At 27.3% G+C, this 23,337-nt stretch overlaps 1 protein-coding gene across 5 annotated transcripts in view; it reads right to left on the minus strand.

Annotated features, from left to right (window-relative positions):
- LOC142325295 (A-type potassium channel modulatory protein KCNIP1-like) overlaps nt 1–23,337 on the minus strand; it is a 698,781-nt gene that overhangs the window by 147,543 nt on the left and 527,901 nt on the right. For 4 of the 5 annotated variants that reach the window (XM_075366851.1, XM_075366849.1, XM_075366850.1 and 1 more), the window contains exons 2-3: nt 12,739–13,453; nt 7,598–7,789 (exon numbers count right to left, since the gene is read on the minus strand). In XM_075366851.1, coding sequence (XP_075222966.1) covers nt 7,598–7,789; nt 12,739–12,922 — 376 coding nt within the window. In that variant the 5' untranslated portion in view covers nt 12,923–13,453. The remainder of the gene's footprint in view (nt 1–7,597; nt 7,790–12,738; nt 13,454–23,337) is intronic. The other variant, XM_075366854.1, reaches the window with a different exon arrangement.

The following is a 23,337-nucleotide window of genomic DNA, read 5'->3' on the forward strand; positions in this document are numbered from 1 at the left end:
TGGCAGTATTTATATTCCCTGGCCAGCAGAACCAGTATCCGCCTCATTTCTTAACTGTTGAAGCGTAATAATTTCATGATCCGCGCCCACAGGTTTCCCCATAAACTCCTATTCCGATCCGGTAACCATTCTCGTCGAACAACAGCTGTTGGTGGTTAACAATGTCGGTAGTACAAAGAGGATTGTTAAATGGACCTGTTGGCCTGAAAAAAAGAGCCCTTTTAGTTCCTTTCATTATTATTTTATCATACTTTCTTCTGAATTGGAAATAATCCGTTACCCTGGTCCTGTTACAATATTTTCACACGGTTAATTTAACACAAATGATTTACCAAGCTATAAAACTGTGACCAGTTCGCCTCAAATCGTTTTGAACAAGAAAATGAAAACGCAGTAGCACAATCTTCAATAAATTATCATGAATAAACGAATTTAGTCTCATTTCTTAGTGTCCTGTAAGGGTACTCGGACCGTCTTATAAAGGGACATAAATACTTGCATACTCTTTCTTACTTTTCGTAGTTTTTATGAACTTTTTGCTGGTTTAAACGCTAAAGAATATTCAATTATGTTCGGTTTTTCATTTTATTATTATTAGCAACATATTTGTTTTTGGCTTGTTATGGCAGAATTTAAATCCGTAATTAAGAATAAAAAACTTCATAATCAAGCACAAGTAACATTTATTATTTAATAAAGAAAGAATTTTATGAAATGGGGATCTGAAAAATTAATTCCAAATCATCGTACTCAGTCAGTGGTAGTTAACGATAATGCCTTTAGCTTATCGCGGTTCTTCCCCGTTGAGATGGAGGAAGTAGAAAAGAAAGCCAATGAGTTTTACAGACGGCAGAATTAGATCGCCCGTTTTCTAAATCCTCAGTAATTTTTAATTTGTCGCAAATTGAAAGAATTTTTTTTAACACCTAACCTTACTTCTGTGTCGTAAAAATTTATCAAACGACATCATAACATGCTCACAGAAAATACACCGACTTCAACCCGAGTTAAACACACGAATGTACTGTACAAAGTAGTAAACAAACCCGTTTAAGAACCGATTACCTGAACTCGACTGTAGGATTACTCAGACTTGCTATCGCTATACTACCCGTATAAACTTCGTAATATTGGAGAACGAAATTTATTTATATATATATATATATATATATATATATATATATATATATCGAAAGCGGGAAAGAAGAAATGTCATCAGGTATTGTTGTTAGTTACAGTTTACGAATTTCCGTAATGCTATTTTTTTCTCTAATTAGTGGTTGATTACGCCTGATTGTCTTAATTTATTTTATTTACTGATGCTGCGGTGCAGTACGGATTTTTTATTAATTTAAAAAGAAGTAACAAAAGCAGAGTTGAAAACCTATTTATTTTATTGAATTTTTTAAAAAGGAAGCATCATCTCTTTTCTTCATTCGTCATTATAACGAACATTAAACAGTTTGTTCTCCGCCACTGTACAATAAATTATGGGTTATGTATATCATTTTAAAAACAATTTAGAATCAGTTAAAAATAGATTATCTGCTCTACAACAGCATTTTAAATAAATATTTCAACACAGGTGTTCCGTGTGCCTGCGCAAGGAATTTTTTTATGGGGATTGATAGCAGCCCGCAATATATTAGTGTAATAGCGGTTTTGGCGCATCCATTTAGATAATAAATTCCTCCAGCGTGTTTTAATAAGGTTTTTTTAACCAAGCCAACTTGTAATCTGAAAAATGTTTTCTTATATTATTATAATATGCAGTTAGCTACCTACAACAAAATTACATTTTTTCTATTTATTTATTAATCTAAACCTTGAGTAAAAAGGTTAAATATCAATAAAATATCCTATTACTTTTCTAAAGTTCATATAAAATATTTTTTTCTCTACATAATTAATTTTTAAATGGACAAAAATAATAAAAAAAATATTTTTTTTAATTTATTCATTATACCATTGGCTGTACTAGATATAAAAAAAACGCAAACAGGATAAATAATTTCAAATCTAAGTAAATTATGACCTTTAATTCAAACCTTAACTGAAAATGGTTGGTTAACCATTTCTTTCATACAGAATGGTTTTAAATTTTAAAGTTTGGCCCAGTGCAGAAACTGTATTATAAATTATAAAATCGTATTATAAAACAGGAACTACAGAAAATTATAAATTTTGACCAGTTGTGTTTTTTTATTTATTCTTTATAGAAGTAAACAGAATAATTAAGTGATATAGCTTTTAATGAAAATTTTGAACCGGCCAAATCCGGTTACCGGGTGATTATTGCGGATTTTCAACTTTGGGAGGCTGTGCAAGATAAGTTTTAAAATTTTAATTCAATAATATCTTTACATTTAAGTTTTAGATAAGAAAAGTCTTCAAAAAGATATGATAAATTTAAAGTATAATAATATCAACATTCTGTTTTTCTTTTTTAATTTATATTACATTTAAAATAGAGATCTGACCTTTCCAGAACAGATAGCTAATTTAAAAAAAATCAAACTACATAATTTTTTTACTCACGAAATAATAAACTCGACGATAAAGTTAACAAAAATAAAAAGATAAGCCGTGTAATTTGAAACAAGATAATTTTGAGTGGTAATAAGTTTAGGACATATTTAATTATTTTGCTGGAACGACTAAAGCGAACATCAACGGAAACAGTACGATCAACGTAAAATTGTTGAAATAATTAACGTAATTGTAATATGTGTATCCAACTGTTGGATGATTGTTCAACTGTTTCGGAAATAAGTAAACGAACAATAGTTCGTGTCAGGAATGGATAGGTTTTCTAAGACAAAAACAGAAAAGAGTTGGTGAGATTTTTTTTGGATCGATCAAGGCGAATTATGATAAAACCGCGATTAAATCAGTACCATAAAAAACGTAATTAATTATTAAACAAGCATATATATCTCTACCTTAAAAAAATAAATGAAATAATGTTACAAGAAAGTAATGTGAAGATAAATAAATAAAGTTAATGCAAAATGGGGAATATTTTTTAATGCGTTAATTGAAATTTTATATTTAAATTTTAATTACACATTACTTGTAGATGTAAAACGAAAATTCGGGAAAATAGTCTGTTGCCAGTTAGATAATTTTTTTCTTATAATTTCCTAACATCTTTTTTACGAATAAATGATCTTTTTTAAAACATAGCTTTTTTTAAAATATACAGTGCATGGATAAGTAGGAAGTTTCAACTTATTAAAAGTTACTATACATATAATATGTACTAGTAGACCCAACTGAGTACCTAAACTCAAAATTTGGCTTTTTATACAACCTTCTTACAGAAAACAGGGCCTCTGAATAGCTCTAAAAGTAAAACTATCTATCAAACCACAAATATATCAAGCAGAAAGTATTTCAAACCGATTCACACAAGCTTAGCGAGATCCAGCGGCATTTAACCAAAATCTTTTATTAAAAAATAACATTTACTAAAGATCTGAAAGTTATTTCCATCTAATAAATAACATACTAACACTTTTTAATCAAATCTTAATCCAGATAGGAATTTAAAAAACTCCTATGACTCATTAATATATTTAAATTGAAATAGGTAGAAAAGATATCTGTTGTTTGATTAAATTTGAGTAAGTTATTAAAGCATTACTATAATGTACAACTGTTTTTATAATTAAATAAATGTAGTGTATAAAAAAGAAAGTTGAAAAATAAGGAAGTGGATTAATAGGATCTAACGAAACTTTCTGACCTTTTATAAACATTTTTTTTTTATGATTAATTCTCAACATAAGGTCGAATTATGTGCCATGTGGAAACAAAATGGAAATCTTGTAACGTATGAAAAATGTCATGCCTGACATAACCCGAGACCTCCGGATGAAAGGGCGAGAATCTACCACTCAACCACAAAAATCGGCAAAAATATTTTTACAATTATGATTTACGATAATGAAGGTTTTAGTCTGACGTTTTTTTGTAAATGAAAAAATATACTTTACAAATATCATATGTATCTTCCAGGAAAGTTCACTACGGTTTCACAGAAAACTGTAAGTTGGCATTTGAAGTAATTTATAATTTGATAAACGAAAGCCTTTTTTATATTGGATTATCTACTGCAGTGGTTATCAATTTCAATTGTAATAACAATTTAGATCAGTGATATGTAACTTGGTCTAAAATTTATTTCAGAAAAAATAGAGACAACTTTAATGAGATTTTGAAAATGAGTGTCTCTCTTAATTAATCTAAGAATGTTTACTGATATCTCTGCTTTAAATGAACTAAATCAGCATTTATATCAGTTGACGTAACGGGGTAACGGGACGGTTGCTTCAAAGTCGTTTCGTACGGAGCTCAAATCCTTTTAAGCCCAGACATTTTTCATCATTTCAACACAACCATCATCGGTATCTTAGTAGAATATATTATAACTTTTCCAGTGTTAACAGGCATCTTTTCTGTGTAAGATTAAAATTTAAAAATTAAATAATGAATCTATTATTTTGTTTGTATTTTTTTTTTTTTGACAATCTATTCTTTCATTATTAATTTTAGTTGCTTATTTTATTTTTTCTGAGTGTTTCATCGTTTCTCTTGTTTATGAATTGTCATGATTGTTTTGGTTTTCTATTGAGTTACCGACGGGACTGTTCTTTGTTCTTTCATCTTCATGTGTGTACTTACATAAAATGTTATGTATATGAATATTAGTATGTAATTTTTAAGGAGCTTCGATGGAACCGTATCTATTTATGATTGTATGTGATCTATTTACTTACGATTTGTGTAATAGTGTTAACCGATTATAAGTTTATTGACCGGTTTAATGTACACTTCCGTTCGGTTTTATTCCATTCCAATCTCTTAGCGTCAAAAGAATTTTATTTTTAAGCGAAGAGATTGTACGATGGGGGAGAAACTATTGTGAGTTCTCAATTATTTATTTTATAATTCCTTCATATTTTAAAAAAAGGTAAGATTTAATTCAATCCTAATTGCATCTTTGACAAAATAAATATTCGTTTTTTCATAAAAGAAGTGCTTTTTATAACTTCAAACTTTATCCATATTTTATAATGTTCTTTCTAAAGTAGAAAAATGCACTAATAAGTTTAATTTACGTAGAAGTAGAATTTATAAATAGTAGAAATCTAACTAATATTAAGATTTTTGTTTAGGTCATTGTGTGCCTTCCTCAAACAAATAAATATCTATTTTAAATTAAATTTATTAAATTCTTTGTTATGAATCACAATATTTGATAAACACATAATCCTAATAAAAGTAAAATGAAAAAAAAAAATAGTATTTTTCTATTTTAGAAATAATCTTAAAATAGAATCATGAATAAAAAAATAAAAGAATAAAGAGTTTAAAACATTATTTAAATGAATAGAAGAAATAAGGAGGAATAAGTGACTAAAATCTATTTAGTAAAGTATTTTGTAGAAATACAGTTAAGGAAATTTAAAGCTGTTTGTATATTTATAAGAAGAAATAAAAAGAAGAAAATCCGGAAAGTAAAAATCGTAAACGGAAAAAGAAAAAAATTCGTGGGTAGGATTAGATCTAAACTAGGTCACTGCAGCTAAGGACATAACCAATTCTTTCATGCAATACAATCCTTTCTTATCTTTCGTTTCTTCACAATACTATTCTTTAGTCCTTCCAAATAATATATGAAAATAAAAATATACCAGAAACATTTTTATGAAAAAACCAACCATTTGTATAATTTAACCCAAAAAAAGGAAAAAGGTCCGGCAGGAAATCTAATAGATGTAACATATATTCCAATAGAAATTTTAAGATTTCAACAGGTTGAAATCTTTAGAATATGCTACCTTTTTTATTTCTTATAAATGGAGTTTGCAAAAAATTCGTTTATACAAAATTTCTTTGTTGGTAAGCACGGACACCGTATTTCACGTTTCTAGAATTTCATATCAATAAGAATAAATTTATTTAAAATTTTATTTATGAAATGAGACGAATAATGTCTCTCGTTTCGTAAGTCATAACACAGAATGAATAGCTACCATTTTTTTTCAGGATCTGTTAATCTATTATTTTGAAAATAATTTAGGGTTTATATTGAAATCAAATTTAGTAGCTTTGATTTAGTTAATCGTAATAAATATATTAAGAAACTCAAAAAAAAGAAGACAAAAATTAATATAATTAAAGATAAACATAAAATCGGTAAATTTTAATAATTCATTACTTCTTTATTTAACAGGTCACTAAGTAATACCTGAATTAAAAATAATATCATACAAACATTTTTAGAAATAAATTAACAATAAAGACATTATTTTAAAATAGATGAATAAGTCTTCTTTCTATGTTCATCGACTAAATTGGTGTAATTTCTACAAATTAACTTACAATTGCGATTGATAAACATTTTAAGAGCTTCTTATAAAAAATTATTCTAATAAAATTATCAACTAATCACCTCGAATAGATCGTTAATAGTTTTCCAAAAGCTTAAAAATGACCTTTTTCAAACTTATCTGCTTCTGGTAATGGATTTCACTACCCGTATTTGCAAAAGAAGAATATGGCTACATCCTGACCCCGTAGGGGAAGATACCCTCTATGTAGCAGTTTTGTTCTCACGCCACCCCTCCGTATCTAGCCCTTACGAGGTCATCTTCAGAACCGCGGAAAAAGGCATCTCTCAGCCTTGTTCTTGCCTCAGACAGGATGTCACCGATGCGACTTGCATTACAAATTTCAGCAATTTCCTATATTTTTATGCATACAAATTTTGGAAATTGCTGAAATTTGTCCTAATAAATCCTGTTGTTGCAAACAAGAACATAAATGAAATTTTGAAAAGCGTTAACCGGAACTTCCACCGATCTCTTGCTACGCAGAAAATCCGTGTGTCTTTTTCTGCCTGATTTAAACTGCTTAGTGCACTTATAAGGATTTGCACGGTTAATACACTTTTTACCATACTGAACTAATATCCGCGAGTGAATTTTAGAAGGTTTTGCACCCTCAGAAAACAAAAATATTATTACAGCACTCTATTCTTCCATGGTACATGTCTCAAATCAACCCGACATTTTGAAATAAACAAAATAGGTTATAATAATGGAAATTATTTTTGAATAGCTGATATTTTATATGTCAGGGGTGCCAACCTGAACTTCAGATAGTTTCAGTTTATTTTACTAAATAATTTTTCCGCTGTTGCCGTTTGTCTTTTTAATTATTGATGACTCTCTTGGTGTGTTTACTTTTTAGTTCACTTCTTGAAGTTGGTTTTACATTTTATTAAAACTTATTTTATGTCTATAACATTTAAAAAAAAATTGCCTGCTTTTCTTTCTATTGGTAAAACTGGAATTTGTTAGCTGTAATTTTATGGGGCTATTTTTTTTTCTTTCTATAAAGTGTAGTTATGCCGTAATAATAATTAAAATTTAAATAAAAATTTTATCTGGTAAGTTAAAATGGATGAAAATAATTATGGTTCTATTTCCATTTATATTCGCTCCAGTTCCAATTTTCTTTATGCTATTAAAGAAAATAAACTCATTTATAAAAATGGATTATAATTAAAAATTTACTCTAAACTTACCTCCTTGAGGAAAAAATTGTGCGTAAATTCCTTTGAATGTCTCCTCACGGACAACACCCGTAGGACATTCAGCTTTAAAGCCACGGTAAATCCGTTTTATTTCAGCTTCTGAAAACCTAGTTGCTCTACAAAGTGATTTTAGACTATCTGGTCGATATCTTGGCGGTGTCTCTAAATCTTCTAATTCTGAATCTGTAAAAACGTAACAAACATATGAATAAATTAATCAATTTACCAAAATGAATAATAGTTTTTCTAAAAATTAAAATTAATGTAAAATCTCTTTAAAATTTTAATTAAATTTAAGAATTTATTTTTAAAATTTTTAAATAAATACTTTGAATTTATTTTTTTAACGTCAAACATAAATAAATACAAGTTACAAAATAAATCGCTAACTTATTTCTGTCACAAAAACAATTTACACTGTTATTGGTTTAAAATTTGTATAAAGTACGGTTAGAAAAATGACCATTTATTATAAAGTTTTTACTTCTTGTCAACTCTCAGGTTATTTATTTATTCAACGCTGACGATGACTGCATGTGACCGGCAATTACATTAATGTCAAGTTTAAAAATAAATAACATTGTATAAATATAATAGAAAAACATAATATTTTAACGTCTGTTTCAGTTAAATTTTAGCTGAAACATTTAATGGATGAAAAATAAATTTGTTTAGTGTATATATATATATATATATATATGTCTGCGTGCGTATGTATGAATAAAAATTTGATATATAAAATACTTACAGTTCTTTATCTTTTAATTACACATTAAAGCAAAAATTTAAGTCTACCACTGGGTCAACAAAAGAAATAGAAGGATAAAGATATCGAGGATGATAAAGAAGAATGATGGAGAAAAAGAAAATTACACAAATTAAAACGAATACCTATTACGACTTTTACGAGTAAAAATAAATTTAAAAAAAATGCATACTTCACACTTATGTTGTTCCGTTAAAAAAGCATAATAATTTACTATTCAGACTGCAAGGAATTATCTTACCTTCCAATGGGAGTCAGAAAATTTGCCTGGATAAATATACTTGCTCAATAATTCTAGCGAAAGTGAACGCTTTTAATTTATATTATGTTTTACCCTTTTCAAGTGGTTCTTTAATATGGAGGAAAAGTAATTTGTTGCAGCATGTATTTGATCTGTTTGATGAAGAATAGTTAATAAAGCATTGCACAATCCTAGGTAAAAATATCCTGAGCTTTTTAAGAATTAAAGGTTGGATGGAAGTCAGCTGGCTACACGGAAGCTTGAAATACTGCTTTGGTTGGGATTTTTGTTAACATGTTGAATCTATGGAAAAATTGTTTTAATCTGTTTAAGTTATTGTGTTGGTTTGGCACTTGTTTGGTTTCGTAGGGGACGACTTTGTTTCTGAGCCAATCCCGATACTCTGTTCCTCCTACATGATTATTGCGCAGGACCCAAACTACTAAACTAAAAGCCTAACTTCCTAATCCTTTTAAATATATATCACACACACGCACACATACAGACGGTCACATCCAGTAAATAATCAGACGTACACTACGAAATAATATTTATACTGTTTACATTATGCTATTCTATTTTAAACTTTTAACTAGGCGCATTAAATTGGGTAGATCATTCTCAAAGCAGTCATTAACTGCTTACAAAAATCAAATTATAATGAATTGGCTATCAAATCCAGTTAAAAATAAATATAAATTTAAAATTGATTTGAACCAGAATTCTAACTTTTTTAACAGTTATTTTTTCATTATAATATAAGAAAATCAGTAAGATCTACTTTTTTATTTTAAGAATTATGTAATTAATAAATTGTGTTTTATGCAGGACCAATAAAATTTTGATAAATTAAAAAAATAATAAAATTTTAAGCAACGTAAGGCAGAACAATAAAAATTAAAGCTGGTTTTGTACAAAATTTGAGAGATTAAAGGATCAATCTTATTATTTTGACAACCTGCTTTGAATTTAATATTACCTTTCCGTATTCGTTAAAATGAATAAGAGATAAAGCCTACATTTACATAAATTTACATCATTCTTTTTCACAAAAAACCCGATAAACTTTGGTACTTTCTTTCTTTTTCCTGCTTAGCCTCCGGTAAAAACTTTGGTACTTGGGTTACTAAAAATCTACAGAAATCGATTTAAAATATTAATAACAAATTGTAAAAAAAAAAGAACGCAAGCAAACGTAAAAAATCTTTTTTACAATAATGTTAATGATAATTGGAAATTATTATTAATTAATATAGAAATGTATGTAACATTTAGCGTGAAAATCAATCATTTTTAAATATTTTCTGTTCTTAGAAAGTAATTTTAACTTTTTTGTTTTTTTTTTTTTTAATAAGTACTATACGCAAATTAAAAGGGAACCAAATAATAAAAGAAACTAAATAATAACATAACACTTACAAAATTTCACGTATCCATAATTAGAAACAGCTTATTATATTGGAAGGTTCTGAGTTTATGTCGATCAGCTTCTATAATTTTTCTGAGAACTTACGTAGAGATGTGTTATTAAACCGATTCGGTAAAAATTTATGCTACCCAAAGAAGAGTCTAATAGTATAGATAAGAATAGAGACAATGTACTAATCAAAAACGGTTAAATTTTTGAAAATTACTAGTTTTGTTTTAAAATAATATTGCGAGCATGTTGTTAACGTTGAAAAAAATACATTGAAGATGAACATTTTATGATGTGCACATCGACAATTTTGTGCTGTCAACTCAGAATCAGACACGAGCTCTTTAGTATCTACCGACGACAGCGACTTCGGAATTTGCGAGCTACAGCAATAAAGTGACAAGAAAAAATAATTATTTAAAGTACTTTAAAGTAATAATATTAATTGGGATGCTAAACTACGAGTAGTTTTTATTAAATAAAAATCGTATATATTTTTGGTTATAAATATTATCTACATTAAACTGACGATGTTCACAGTCGGCCTAGTACCGTGCCAAATTTCTGCTGAATATTAGTAGTTTTTGTGCTAACTTACGTGCTGACAGTTCTACATGCCTAACATACAATTAAAAAAAAAAATTGGCCCCGAATTCTTCCTTCTTTCCAAAAATCAAAAAGTAATTATCTTAAAGTAACTATCTTAAATTTAATTTTTCAAACATGGTACCGCTGATATGCTAAATGAATAACAATACTGAAATCTACCTTACCAGCACGTTGATATGTAGTCAAGATCTTTCGGCCTATCCGGAAGAATTCCTGATGATGGCTCCGGGTAGACCAAAAGATATACAGTATTTTTTTTTTTTTAGTTTCTTCACTTTAACATAAAAAAACGTAGAAAAATCAAAAGATTTTTTTATTTTTCTTCGTTAGTGAAACGAGAGGTGATTTTGTAAGTGGGAATTAGAAAAAAGTACAAAAATATTAACTTTTTTTAAAAATTTTTTACACTTTTTTCCCTATCATAATTTTTTCACTGTTTAAGAATAAATAACCATTGCCAGAAACGTACAAAAACTTTATTGTCAACTTTTTTTCAATTTATTTGCTTATTATTAATGCTGTTATTTTATTTATATGTAGTTTTATTCATTATTTTTCGGCGGTATCAACTGATAATGGTTATGTAACAGTCGAAATAGCCATCTTGATTTAGATTTTAAATAAAAGAAATTTTGTAAATGGTTTTTTAGAACGTAATCTTGTCTTCCAATCCAAATTTAATTTAGCTCAAAACAACAAGAGTTTATTACTATAACTTAACACGGTTTATTATTTTATTCACATTAATTTTATCACAACAGAAATTAAATCTAGAATGTATCTTTCAAATAAAATCATTAACTTGAAGGATAAAATACAGTAATCGTAGTAAAATTTCAATAAACAGCTAACAATTCAGTAATTATGTTTATTCGGGAGAATAAAGAAAGTTTATTTTTATATCTAAGAAATTAATTTTGAAAAGCATTTATAGGAAAATCACCAAAAAATAAATGCATTACAAAATTATATTAAATAATTACACTGATTTAGTCGCATGTAAGCATTAATATATTTAAAAACACCAAACTAATCACTAACTGTATTAATTTTGTTAAAGAAATAACATTTATTAGAAACCTAGAAAGACTCTCTACTTATCAACTACAGCAGCTTTCTTAAAAAATGCCATTAACAATACTGTCAAGCCGTCAAGCCACAAAAATCAACCCATACCACTTTTAATTGGTTCGTTGGTGGGTGGGGGGTGTCATTTTTTAAAAAGAACAGGAAGTTTGATTGGCCTAACAGATCACATTCATTTTTTTCTGGGCCGGAACTTCATTTTAAAATTAATTCGATAGTTATGGTTTTCGATCAGTTAATGTCAGTCACGCACCACAATTATTAATAGTCTTATGTCATCGTATGCAGTAACATTTATGTACTGTATCAAAAATAGAAAAATAACGTCTAAGGATAAAAGTATAAATAATAGGAAATAAAATAAATTATAACTAGGAAAATAACAACTTATTTGAAAAGAAGCTCCTACTATTAAAAAATTGTCTCAAGCTAAAGAATAAATTGATAGTTTGATTATAACTATTTAGCAATTTCAAATTTATAAATTTTTGAACGATCCAATTTGTTATCTTACGTCATTTAATTTTACGAAGTTATCAAATAAATCAGTATATTAACTTAGCAAAGACTTCTAATGAGTAATATTAGGTAACATCTGCACACGAATAATAAAATGATAGAAGAAAAAAAAATACTGCATTCCAGTTTTTCTGATAATGCATTTGTTTTTTCGATCTACACACGTTGTGACCTATACAGGTTAAAGTTTCTTAAAACAATTCTATGTTCTGAAAAACTGAATGACAACTTATCATCAGTCGGGTCTGACGTCAGGGTAAGTAATTCCGCGCATGACAAAGTAAAATACCGCTAAATAAAATCAATGCACGCATACATTTCCATGTATCTAGTATATTTTAATAACTAATAATATAACTTTTCAATCTGTCTTGTGCAAATGATAAACATTAAGCGATTACTATTTGAAATTCGATTAATTATCTCTAGTGCAGATGCGCCCTAATATAAAACAAAAGCAAAACACAAAGATTAATTAATTTATAAAATCAGACCTAGTGCAAACTTTACGCCTGTCCAGGCTTGCTTCACAAAACTGAAGAGACGTCTGTAGAGACTTCTTGGCCGATGTCTTGAACGCCGCAATGAAGGGTGGCCGACCTGGACGCCGCACATGGCATCCTCGGCCCCCGCCTCCTCCACGGCCTCCTCTATCTTGCCTCGATCCGACAGGCACATGTCGTTCTTACACACATCCCGCCTCACATACCCCAGTTATACTACTACCCTACCCTAGCACCACATATTTTCACTATCTTTTTACAACTATATCCGTATAATAATAAAAACACTTATTCATAAAAGAAATATCACAAAACAACCCGATTTTCTTTTCTACATTACGACAATATAAAAATCGATGAAAGATAAAAAGGTTTAATTATAAAAATACATTTAAATTTATAAAACGTTTAGAAAAAAATTAATTTTATGAAACTAAAAGAAATTAATTTTGAAAAGCATTTACAGGAAAATCACCAAAAAATAAATGCATTAAAAAATTATATTAAATAATCACACTGATTTAGTCGCATGTAAACATTAATATATTTAAAAACACCAAACTAATCGCTAACTGTTTTAATTTTGTTAAAGAAATAATTTTTAATTTAACCGATGGCTTTTTCGTTAGTAATATTAAGAAGCAATGATGAGTTTCAGATCCTTCGATGATTTCTTGCTTTACAATGATAGAAGTCCTTTCCGCACCTGTTAGAAAGGAAATGTTATGTTAGTATTTTGTTTTTTTATACAGGCACTTATTTTATGATGTTAGTATTTGTTACAATTATGCGTTCACACAATAATGTTATTAATTTTTAAAAAAATTGTCAATACAAGAACAAGCATTATATAAGTAAATTATATTTTGCAAAGGTTAAAAAACACACACATATGATAAATTCATTAGATAAAAAAGATTAAAGAAAAAAAATGTAAATATGATTCTAAAAAATATAGATGAAATGTTTATTATTTATTAGCAGAAATTACATAATACTACGTATTTTAAATCAGATGATCTCATATTGCATCAAAACTATAAGATTTCGAATGGAATGAAATATCGGTTTCTTCGTATGAAAAATTTAATAATATAAAATATGTAGCGAAGTACTCGTAGCGCTGAGTTAATAAAATACCGACTCGGGAGTTTCCTTTTGTTTAAAAATATTCGAACTATTTCGGTTTCTAACAATGACAAGGACACACAGGGAAACAATACTATTCTGTATTCACTAAAATACAATTAGTTTATCATCTGAATTTTATTTCTACGTCCTAGTTTACAACTTCGGAACCATGTTACAATTCTGACACCCCAAAATGATTTCCATCGATAGAAATTCAATGGAAATCCATTTTATAAGTAAAATTCCACTTTCTTTTTAAACAGTCTCCCAATAATATGAAAACTACACAAAAAAAACCCACAAATATTCGAATGATCAGCCAGCTACAGTGCAGATGTAAAGGGTGGCCGACCTGAAGATTTTAAAAATAAGTATCTTCTAATGAAATTTATGTTTTTAAAAATGAAACGTATTTTTCATAAACATAAAACTTTGTTTTTCCTAAAAAAAAAAACACTGGAAGATTGAAGAATTTGAAAATAGTGTATACAATTATTAAGACATTGGAAGGTTGTAGAACTAATTACATGAGAAGCAAAATTTAAACTTATTTACAATAAATGAGAAAATTGCGTTTAATTTTATTCTAGGTGATTGCATTCAAATTTGGATTTAAAGCGTTGAATTATAAGAATGAAAGCGTTTTCAATGCATTTTCATTAAAGGATCCAAGAGTTATTTGTGAAGGGATACTAATAATACATTTTTATTAATATTTTTATAAGATATGAATATAGATGAGATTAACTGTTTACAGAGTTGCTCATAATTACTACTATAATTACTCTTATTTCAGCTGAAAATGTATCAGCCCGAATCCTGTGTTCTATCGGCATTTGGCGCGACTTCGTGAAAAAAACGCTAAAACACAGAAGCGCCGCACTATAAAATAATGATTACTTTTCAATAATATCACTGTTTAATTGTTAGGAAACTGGTTTAGGATTGTGTAATTTTTTCTATCGATTAAGCTTTGGTAAGTCTCACTGACCGTTAACATTTGTCAAAGTAAAGTAAATCTTACAACTACTAGATTGCAAGGGAGAGAATGAGAAAATCTTACTGATTTCTTTAGCTGTTTCTGTAAGAGAGAATCTGAGTGAAAATATAAGTATTCAATTTCTATTGTGGTAATTACCGATCATCAAAGTTCGGTTACTTTATCCTTATTCTATTTAATACAGAAATAACATTTTGTTTTTAAATAAATAGATTTTAACACCCATTTATCATCAATTAAATGCATCAACCAAATGTTGCTTGGAAATTATTAAAAAACCTTTTCGTTTTTGATATATGTATTTTCTTGTAAAATTTTATTTATAATAGATTAATAAAAAACTCTTAAGTAAATTTTTAACATGAAATTAACCTGAAGACAACAGCTTGCGGTGTGATTTCATTTTTTTTTTTTTTTAAATTTGTGTAACTAAAAGAATAAATGAACAAATGGCAAATATATTGTTATAAACAATTTTAAAAAAAATTAGTAATAACATATAAACTACTGCTTTAGCAGATTATTAGGAAAAAGCAAGGGAACAGTGGTTCAAACAAACACTACTAACAGTTTCTGTGATAATAATTGTATTAACATTTCCACAATCAAAGTGATTAATTTTGATAAACACATACTAGAAACAAGTTCCCATTTTTATTTTATATTCAGAAGTATAACTTAATAATGAACAATGATTCTTTATTTTAAATAACTTCAAAATGGATTTAATAATCTCTAACAATAATTTTTTACCTTTTTACTGTCTCGTACGAGTAGTAAAGGAAGTATTGATCGCAAAAATTTACGGTTTTCAGATTTCAAGGGAAATATCCATTTTAACCATCCCTGAATCCAATTTGACTAGTTTCAGCGTGACGTCTGTACGTACGTATCTCGCATGACTCAAAAACAATTAGCCGTAGGATGTTGAATTCTGGATTTAGGACTTACAAAAAGATTTTAGGTACACAAATCTAGTTGTGTACCTCCGCAATTGACTGAACTAAATGTGTCCAAAAAGCCCAAAATCCCCAAAAATTTGGATTTTGGACTTTTTTTAACTGCAGTAATAAACCCACATTGAGAGTTTTTCAACGATATATCATAACTGGTACTTATTTTCATTGGTTACAGAGTTGTAGCGAAATTAAAGTTTAGTTAATGAAATATTTGGATCTTATAAAGGAAAGGCACATCGGTTCATACCAGACTTCATCTCCTTTTTGTTTAACTTTTTTTTATTTAAGTATATTGATTTATTAATAATTATTAACCCATAATTGTAAAAAAACATACAATAAATAATTAATTATTCAATAACAACAATAAAAAAAAAATATGAAGAAAAGAGTCAGAAGTTATTAGTGAAATAAAATTTTATGAATTTTTAAAAAAAATGTGTATATATATTTTAATAGGCATTATTACGTATGTGTATGTGTATTAAATTTGATGAAACATCTGATTATTTAATATTAATTGAAAAAAAATAATTTAAGATTGTATTATTTTTGGATTTTCTAGTTTAATTTCTGTTTAATTTTATTTAATTATCCTGGAATTTCTGTTTAATTTTATCTACATTAAAGTTAACTACAATGTAACTGGAAAATAAACCTTCCCAAGAACAAGATATACACTGAGGCATACATGCCTGATCTTTAATAAACTGCAAAAAATTTTTATCTTTTAGTTAATTACTCCTTTGATATTGTCGGACAATGTTCTCCTGAAGTCGGAGTTGATCATCATTTCGTTCATTTGTTTTCTGTGCCAACCATTTAATCTCTCTTTGGTTTGATATAACTCTCCTGATCTTAATTTGTGTACCGTTCTCTAGTTTTCAAATTTTCTCTCTTTATATTCATTATTCTCAATCTTTTTATTATTTCCTTTGTCTTAACGTTTTCTTCCTCTTCATCTCACTTTCAAATGAAATAATTTTAAATGAAGTGCAGCAAAAAATGTGCATATGTAATTTAGTAGGCGTAAAAGGAAGTCAAATGGTATCCACATCCGATTTTTGTATCATGGGTATAAACCGATAGAATTCTCAACCAATAATAAAAAAATACTGTAGTACAGTGTAATACTGTAATAAAATATTACAGTATATTTCGTAATTTTTTTGTTATTACATTAATAATATTTTCTATAATGATTATTAAATTACAAATAACTTTCTTTTAAGTATAATTTAAAATGATTATAAACGGTTAGAAATAGTTTAGCGTGATTCAAACTTGATTGTGGAAAATAATTTAATAACCGCTTCCTCCTACACATTCAACAATCGCATTCTTCGGTCAAAAAATAAGTAAACAAATTTTATACATTTCAATTATTTTTTAAAGTTGTTGAAATTTCACAATTTGATTTTAGAAGAAAGAAGAATTTAATTTTGTTCTATTTTTATAACTGAAAGCAAAAATCTTATGTTACTTGGAATTTAAATACATAGATGTATATTGTATTACTTTAATTTTGTATTGCAGAAATATTTTATTGTTCAATAACCATGAAAAAATATTGTTTTCGTGGTTAGAAAAAAGAGGTGGAAATAAATAAGTTTCATAGTTTACTGGATAACTGATTATTATAATCAAATGAAATAAAAAAAGTAAATAAATTTAAATCTGTACACACATATTTCATATGAAAACTATTTTATAGTAAATTTGAAAAAATACATCATACATAGAAAATATCTTAAAAGCAAATTGAACTAACTTTCAGTTTATATATTTTCTAAAAAGAACTAAATTATTACGATATAGTTTTTTTTTTGTAAGATAAATGTGTATAGGGAATATTGTTACAAAACATGTATTTTTCAAGACATTTATAAAAGTTTGATATACCTGTCCAAACTTTGGTCGGAAATATCTTTTATTTTTCAAAACTTGTCAATATTTTCTTCTAAAATAATTTTTATACGGGATAAAGGAATGAGATACAGTGGCTAAAAGTACTCAGTAGAATTATGACAAATAAAATAGGTTACAGAACTAGACAAAACATATCCTTTTATAAGCAATATTAAAAATAATGATACTTGTAACAGGTAGTATTCCTGAAAAATAAATGTTGCAAGCACAAAAGACATTATAAATACAAAAAGCCGATTATGAACACCAGTAAATAAAAAAAATTATGAATATCAATTACATCTAAAACATTTAGTTAATCAAATCATTAATTAACATTTTCAAAAACATATTTTAAGGCAGATCTTTAAAAATACATATACTCTGAAACGAATATTTTACTTACAACAATAAATAGAGAAAAATTACGAACTGAAAAACCTTATAATAAGTTCTAATATCTAACTACAAGTTATTAATGTCAAGTTTACTGTAAATTCTTACTTTATATGTAAAATTTTCAATGAATTTTGTTATTAAAACCAAAAGTCAACTGGAAATGTCTCGCGATCGGGGAGAGAGAACGCTTCATTTCACTGGCCTCGGGCTCTTGTGGAAAGAGAAGTTTTTCCATAAACTAGACATTAATCTTTAGAAATACTTAAGCCGTAACCTGTAAAAACATCTGATCTCTAAATTGTGAAGAAACAGCAGTAACTAATGATTCCTGAACTCTGACTTTAAAAACCTATTCGTCATTTCTTAAATGTCTATAGTGGAATTCGAAATATTCTTTTTTTTTGTTTCTCGTACTCAGATATAATCCTTTAGATATTTATTCAGACATATACATACACTGTAAAGTTTTAAAAATAAATTTCTAATATAGGTATATTTTTAAGCAGATGAAATTTAATAATCTAACGTTTGTAGCAAATATAATGTTTGCAAATAAGATATAAAATAAAATCTAAGTTTAAGATTATTTACGCCACTTTTCACTCCTTTGAATCATTCATTTAAAATAATTCATTCAAAAATTCATTTATTCATATATAATGAAGTCAAAATCAGTTTTCTATCTAAAACTCTTTTTTTTTTTGTTTTATGGACAAGATATAAAAAAAATTAGAGAAGCAATTTTTCTGCAATAAAACTTTTTGTAAATTTTTAAAATCTTGAAAAGATCTCAATATCAATAAATGATACCAGAGATATATAAAGCTCATTTCACATCCAAGTAACGAATCTGTTCATACTATAAAACGTTTAGAAATATATATGTATATATTTTTTTTAAACGTATTTAATGAAGAGAGATACTTTTTAAACACCCTTTTTTTCAAAAACTAAAATTACTTTTATTAGGGATTTTGTCCCAACAAGGCACAACTTCATATATAATTTTAATATGTGATTTATGTGTGAGTAATACTGAGTGTGAAACTATTTTATAAAAAAATGCAATCATACTTATTGTTCAAGCTTTAAAACTATTAAAAGTTAAACTAAGGATTTTTTTTTGAGAGTTGTCAATAGGTCTACTACTAAATACCTTGTGCATGAAGTTTAATCAACTTTTAACTTAAATTTTAAAATTAAAATAAAAAAAAACTTTGATTGATTGATTGTCAGTGGTTCGTATATTCAATAATTTAAAAAAATAAACGTGTGTGTGTGTGTGTGTGTGTGTATATATATATATATAAAATGTCCAGTTCTGATTACACCCAAATGAAATTTCTTATGTAAAATTATAAGAGAGGTGGTATAGCTTTGATTAATATCAAGCATAAGTTCATTTCAAAAACTAAATAAATTTGTTTCACTGTTCGTTTTGTTGATAAAAATGCTCTTTTATAAATGTTTGTAGGTTACAAACTAATTAATTACAAAAAAAAAAAAAACAATAACAAACTATGGTTTAAAAATGAATTTAAACACTAATAAATTTTTCTTCAACAATAACTATTACTTTCATTTAATGAAAAGTTAAAATTAAAAAGAAAAGGTAACAAAAATAAGGCAAAATAAGGTCCGTTCATGAAAATTACACAAAAAAACAATGAACTGAGTCTGTGATCTTTTTTACTTACGTCTGTAATATTATTAATTAACTTCATTAAATAATTTCCATAAAAATAAATAATCTCTAATATATATATATATATATATGTGTGTGTGTGTGTGTGTGTGTGTGTGTGTGTGTGTGTGTGTGTGTATTATGTGCGCGCGCTTGCGTTCAGGGCTGTAGTGAGTGTAGTGTGTACATACACTACTCACACATACACCTTAAAATTAAATTTCTGGAAAAAAATTAATAGTATAGTTTTTTTTTAATAATAAAAACACTTTAAAATTTAAAGCCATTTTGTTATTACACCCATTATGTATGCTTCACTTATTTTCTTTTAAATTTTATAGGGAATGAATTTGACGTACTAAAGGTTATGCATAATTCATAAATGCAACCCGTTTTCTAAAAGGTTCACTTTAAGTAGAAACTTCAACCAGAATTGAATTTTCAACGGTATTAGTTAGATATTTTACGACTAGGCTACCTAATTTTAATAAATACATATAATAAAAATCGTATTTGTTTACTTCACAAATATAAAACATTGGTAAATTAAAAATTCTAACTATTCGAAATAAATTTCTTAAAAATAAATACATTGCGTAAACAGGATTTTGCCTGCAATAAAAACTGCAATAAAGAAAGTTAATCTATTTTGTATTTCATTTATATGCAGATGAAGATATAAAGTAACATTTATAATGAGAGTTACGATCCAAGAAAAAAGAATTAAATCATTTTATTAGTTAATTTATTTCAACTCAAAACGTGAACTGAGAGATATTAAACTCTAGGTGATCATTTCTACAAAAAGAAGTTCATTGTAAAGAAATAACAAAGAGGCCCGAGTATCTCAACTCTAGATCACTAATTTACTAACATACAATTTCAGATTCTAGTACAGGTTATTAGTTACAATTTTAAATTTAATTGACTTTTTTGTTTAACACTGTGAACCTTTTCTTAACCTAGTACTTAAATTACTGGCTTAATCAATTTTTATAAAGTTCGATTATTTAAGTTCTGTAAATGATTTTCCATTGATTCATACTAATTTTCTGTTGAAATTCTAGAATTGTTTAATCCGAAATAAATAAAAAAGTCTTATTAATTCTCTCTATTTAAATCCACCCAGGGTCCAGTGGATTATATTTTTATTATCTGAGATTTATACAAAAAAATATATATTTTTTTAATTATTCTTGAATATTAGTATTATATGTTAGTTCATTCTTTCTGAAAAAGATTTATAACTTACGATTATCCTATTACTATTATTCTCATGTTAGTATAATTTTGAAACATAATATTAGTAAAAAAAGCAACGAATCACCACCGGAAAAGCAGTTAAACAATGAGATCTACGTCCTGATGAAATAATGAATTAATGACTCTGATGAAAATAATGCTAGCTCTCTTTTTGTATTACAGAGGAAACGTCATTGGAAGGTCCTAAAAAAAAATCTTCTTACAAAATTGTTCGGATTTGAAAATTGTGAAATTTAAAGCTCATTATGTAGATTATTCTAACATTGTAACGAGAATATAAAATATTTATTGCTTGAATATGGGGTGATTGAATATTTTATTTCCATCGGCTTGTCTAATAACGTGTTGTGTAAGGAGTCAAATTTTAAGTAAAACTCTAGGAATTTTCAACGGAACAGAAAACTCAAGCCCATCCAATGGTATTGTTTACCATCCTCTATTTAAAAAAAATTAAAATGCAGAATTTACCAAAATAAGACTATGTTATGTTAAAATTAAAACAACTTAAAAATAGAAATGTCATCCATCTCTTGAAAAAAGAAAAGAATGGAAATACATCTTTCTGTTCACTTATTTCAAACAATAATTCTGTTCACTTATTTCAAACAATCATGTAGATATTAATTATGTCATCCTTTACCATTCCTTATATATTAAAATATTTAAAGTTTCAAATATTTTAAGTTCATTACTTTTACAAATATTGGAATAATAGGTATTATTATGGTCAGCAGTGAAACAAAACACAATAAATTCATAGGCAAAAAAAAAAATTAATTGATCAGATCATCAAATCATGAACATTTGTTTTCAAATGTAATTTAATAAAACAAAAAGTTAACTTTAATATTTATTTCGATTAATATTTTTTACAGACCTAATCCCATTACATTAAATTCATTTACAATGTTAAAATACGTTTAAACAAAATAATCAAATTTGTAAAATTCACAGAGAACGATATTTATGTTATTCTTAAAAATAATATGCTGTAAATATTTCTTTAAGTAACGACATTAATTGTTTTAAGGTAAATTTGCCGATCACTGTAGCGGAGTAGTAGTGACTTTGCCTTTCATCCGGAGGTTCCAGATTCCAATCCAGGTCAGGCATTGCATTTTTCATACGTAACAAATTTCCATTTTCTAGATTTATTAATTTGGTTACAGATAGATATTGTAACAAAACCGGTATAACGGACCCGATAACAGATTCCTGCCAGATTAAGAAGAAAGTAGTAGCAAATATAATAATGGGAAGAATCCAAAAGGGGGCTAAAAGGAACCGTTTTAGTAAAGGTTCAAGCCCTTTTAACAATCGTCCTTTATAATACTGCCCGCTGAAACAGCACATCTAAATAGATGTTGTTCCGTGAAAAGAGTTACCGGACCCGGAGTAGAAATACATGGGAAAATGAAAAGGTTCGGTCGATTGTTCTCACGCTCAGCTGGGGGTCGGGTCTTGTAGGTTAAGAGGATAGTAGTATAAATACTCCAGGGAAGACGAGTTGAAATCAGTTCTGCGAGAGAATTCTAAGTGAGGAGTTATTATGCGAGTTTGAAGCGAGAGCATTCTGCGAGAAGGTCAGTGAAGGAAGGAATTTCCAGGGCGTACAAGTTCGACGCGATTAAGGTGACGTCACAAGTAATTCCAGTACATGAAAACAAGAAGTGGTTCGCTGAATTACTGTTAGATTATAAGTGAAAGAGATAATGTACTAAATTTCATTCATAAATTATTAGAGTAGTTTTATTTATGAACAGCAAAGGTATTTGCAGTAAAAGAACATTTTACTTGTCTTATCTATTGTACTATTCTTGTTAATACAATACTAGTTGTTAAAAGTGTTAAGATTAGCGGTAATGCTAATGTCTTTTGTTAATGGAACTGAATTTTGGTTTTCAATATTTAACTACCTGTAAATAAATCCTGACGATTATTTAAAATTTTGTTTTGTATGTAATCACTGTTTATTATTATTAGGAGTATTGTTGTGGTTGTGATTACTATGACTATTATTTGCTTATTATTGACATTTATTATTAATACTTTTTGCTGTTGTCATTATTCTTATTATTCTGATTATTATTGTAAGCTGTTTATTATTCTTATCGTCATTGTTATTATTGATTTGTCTTATTTTATTTACGCTCCTAAACTAATAAATTGTAATTACATAAACATTTTCAATTGTCAATATCTCAATATCCTAATCGAGCTGCGTACAAGTGACAATATGTAGATGA

The sequence above is a fragment of the Lycorma delicatula genome, chromosome 5 (assembly GCF_047948215.1).
Source record: "Lycorma delicatula isolate Av1 chromosome 5, ASM4794821v1, whole genome shotgun sequence".
In the NCBI taxonomy this organism is placed as follows: Eukaryota; Metazoa; Arthropoda; class Insecta; order Hemiptera; family Fulgoridae; genus Lycorma; species Lycorma delicatula.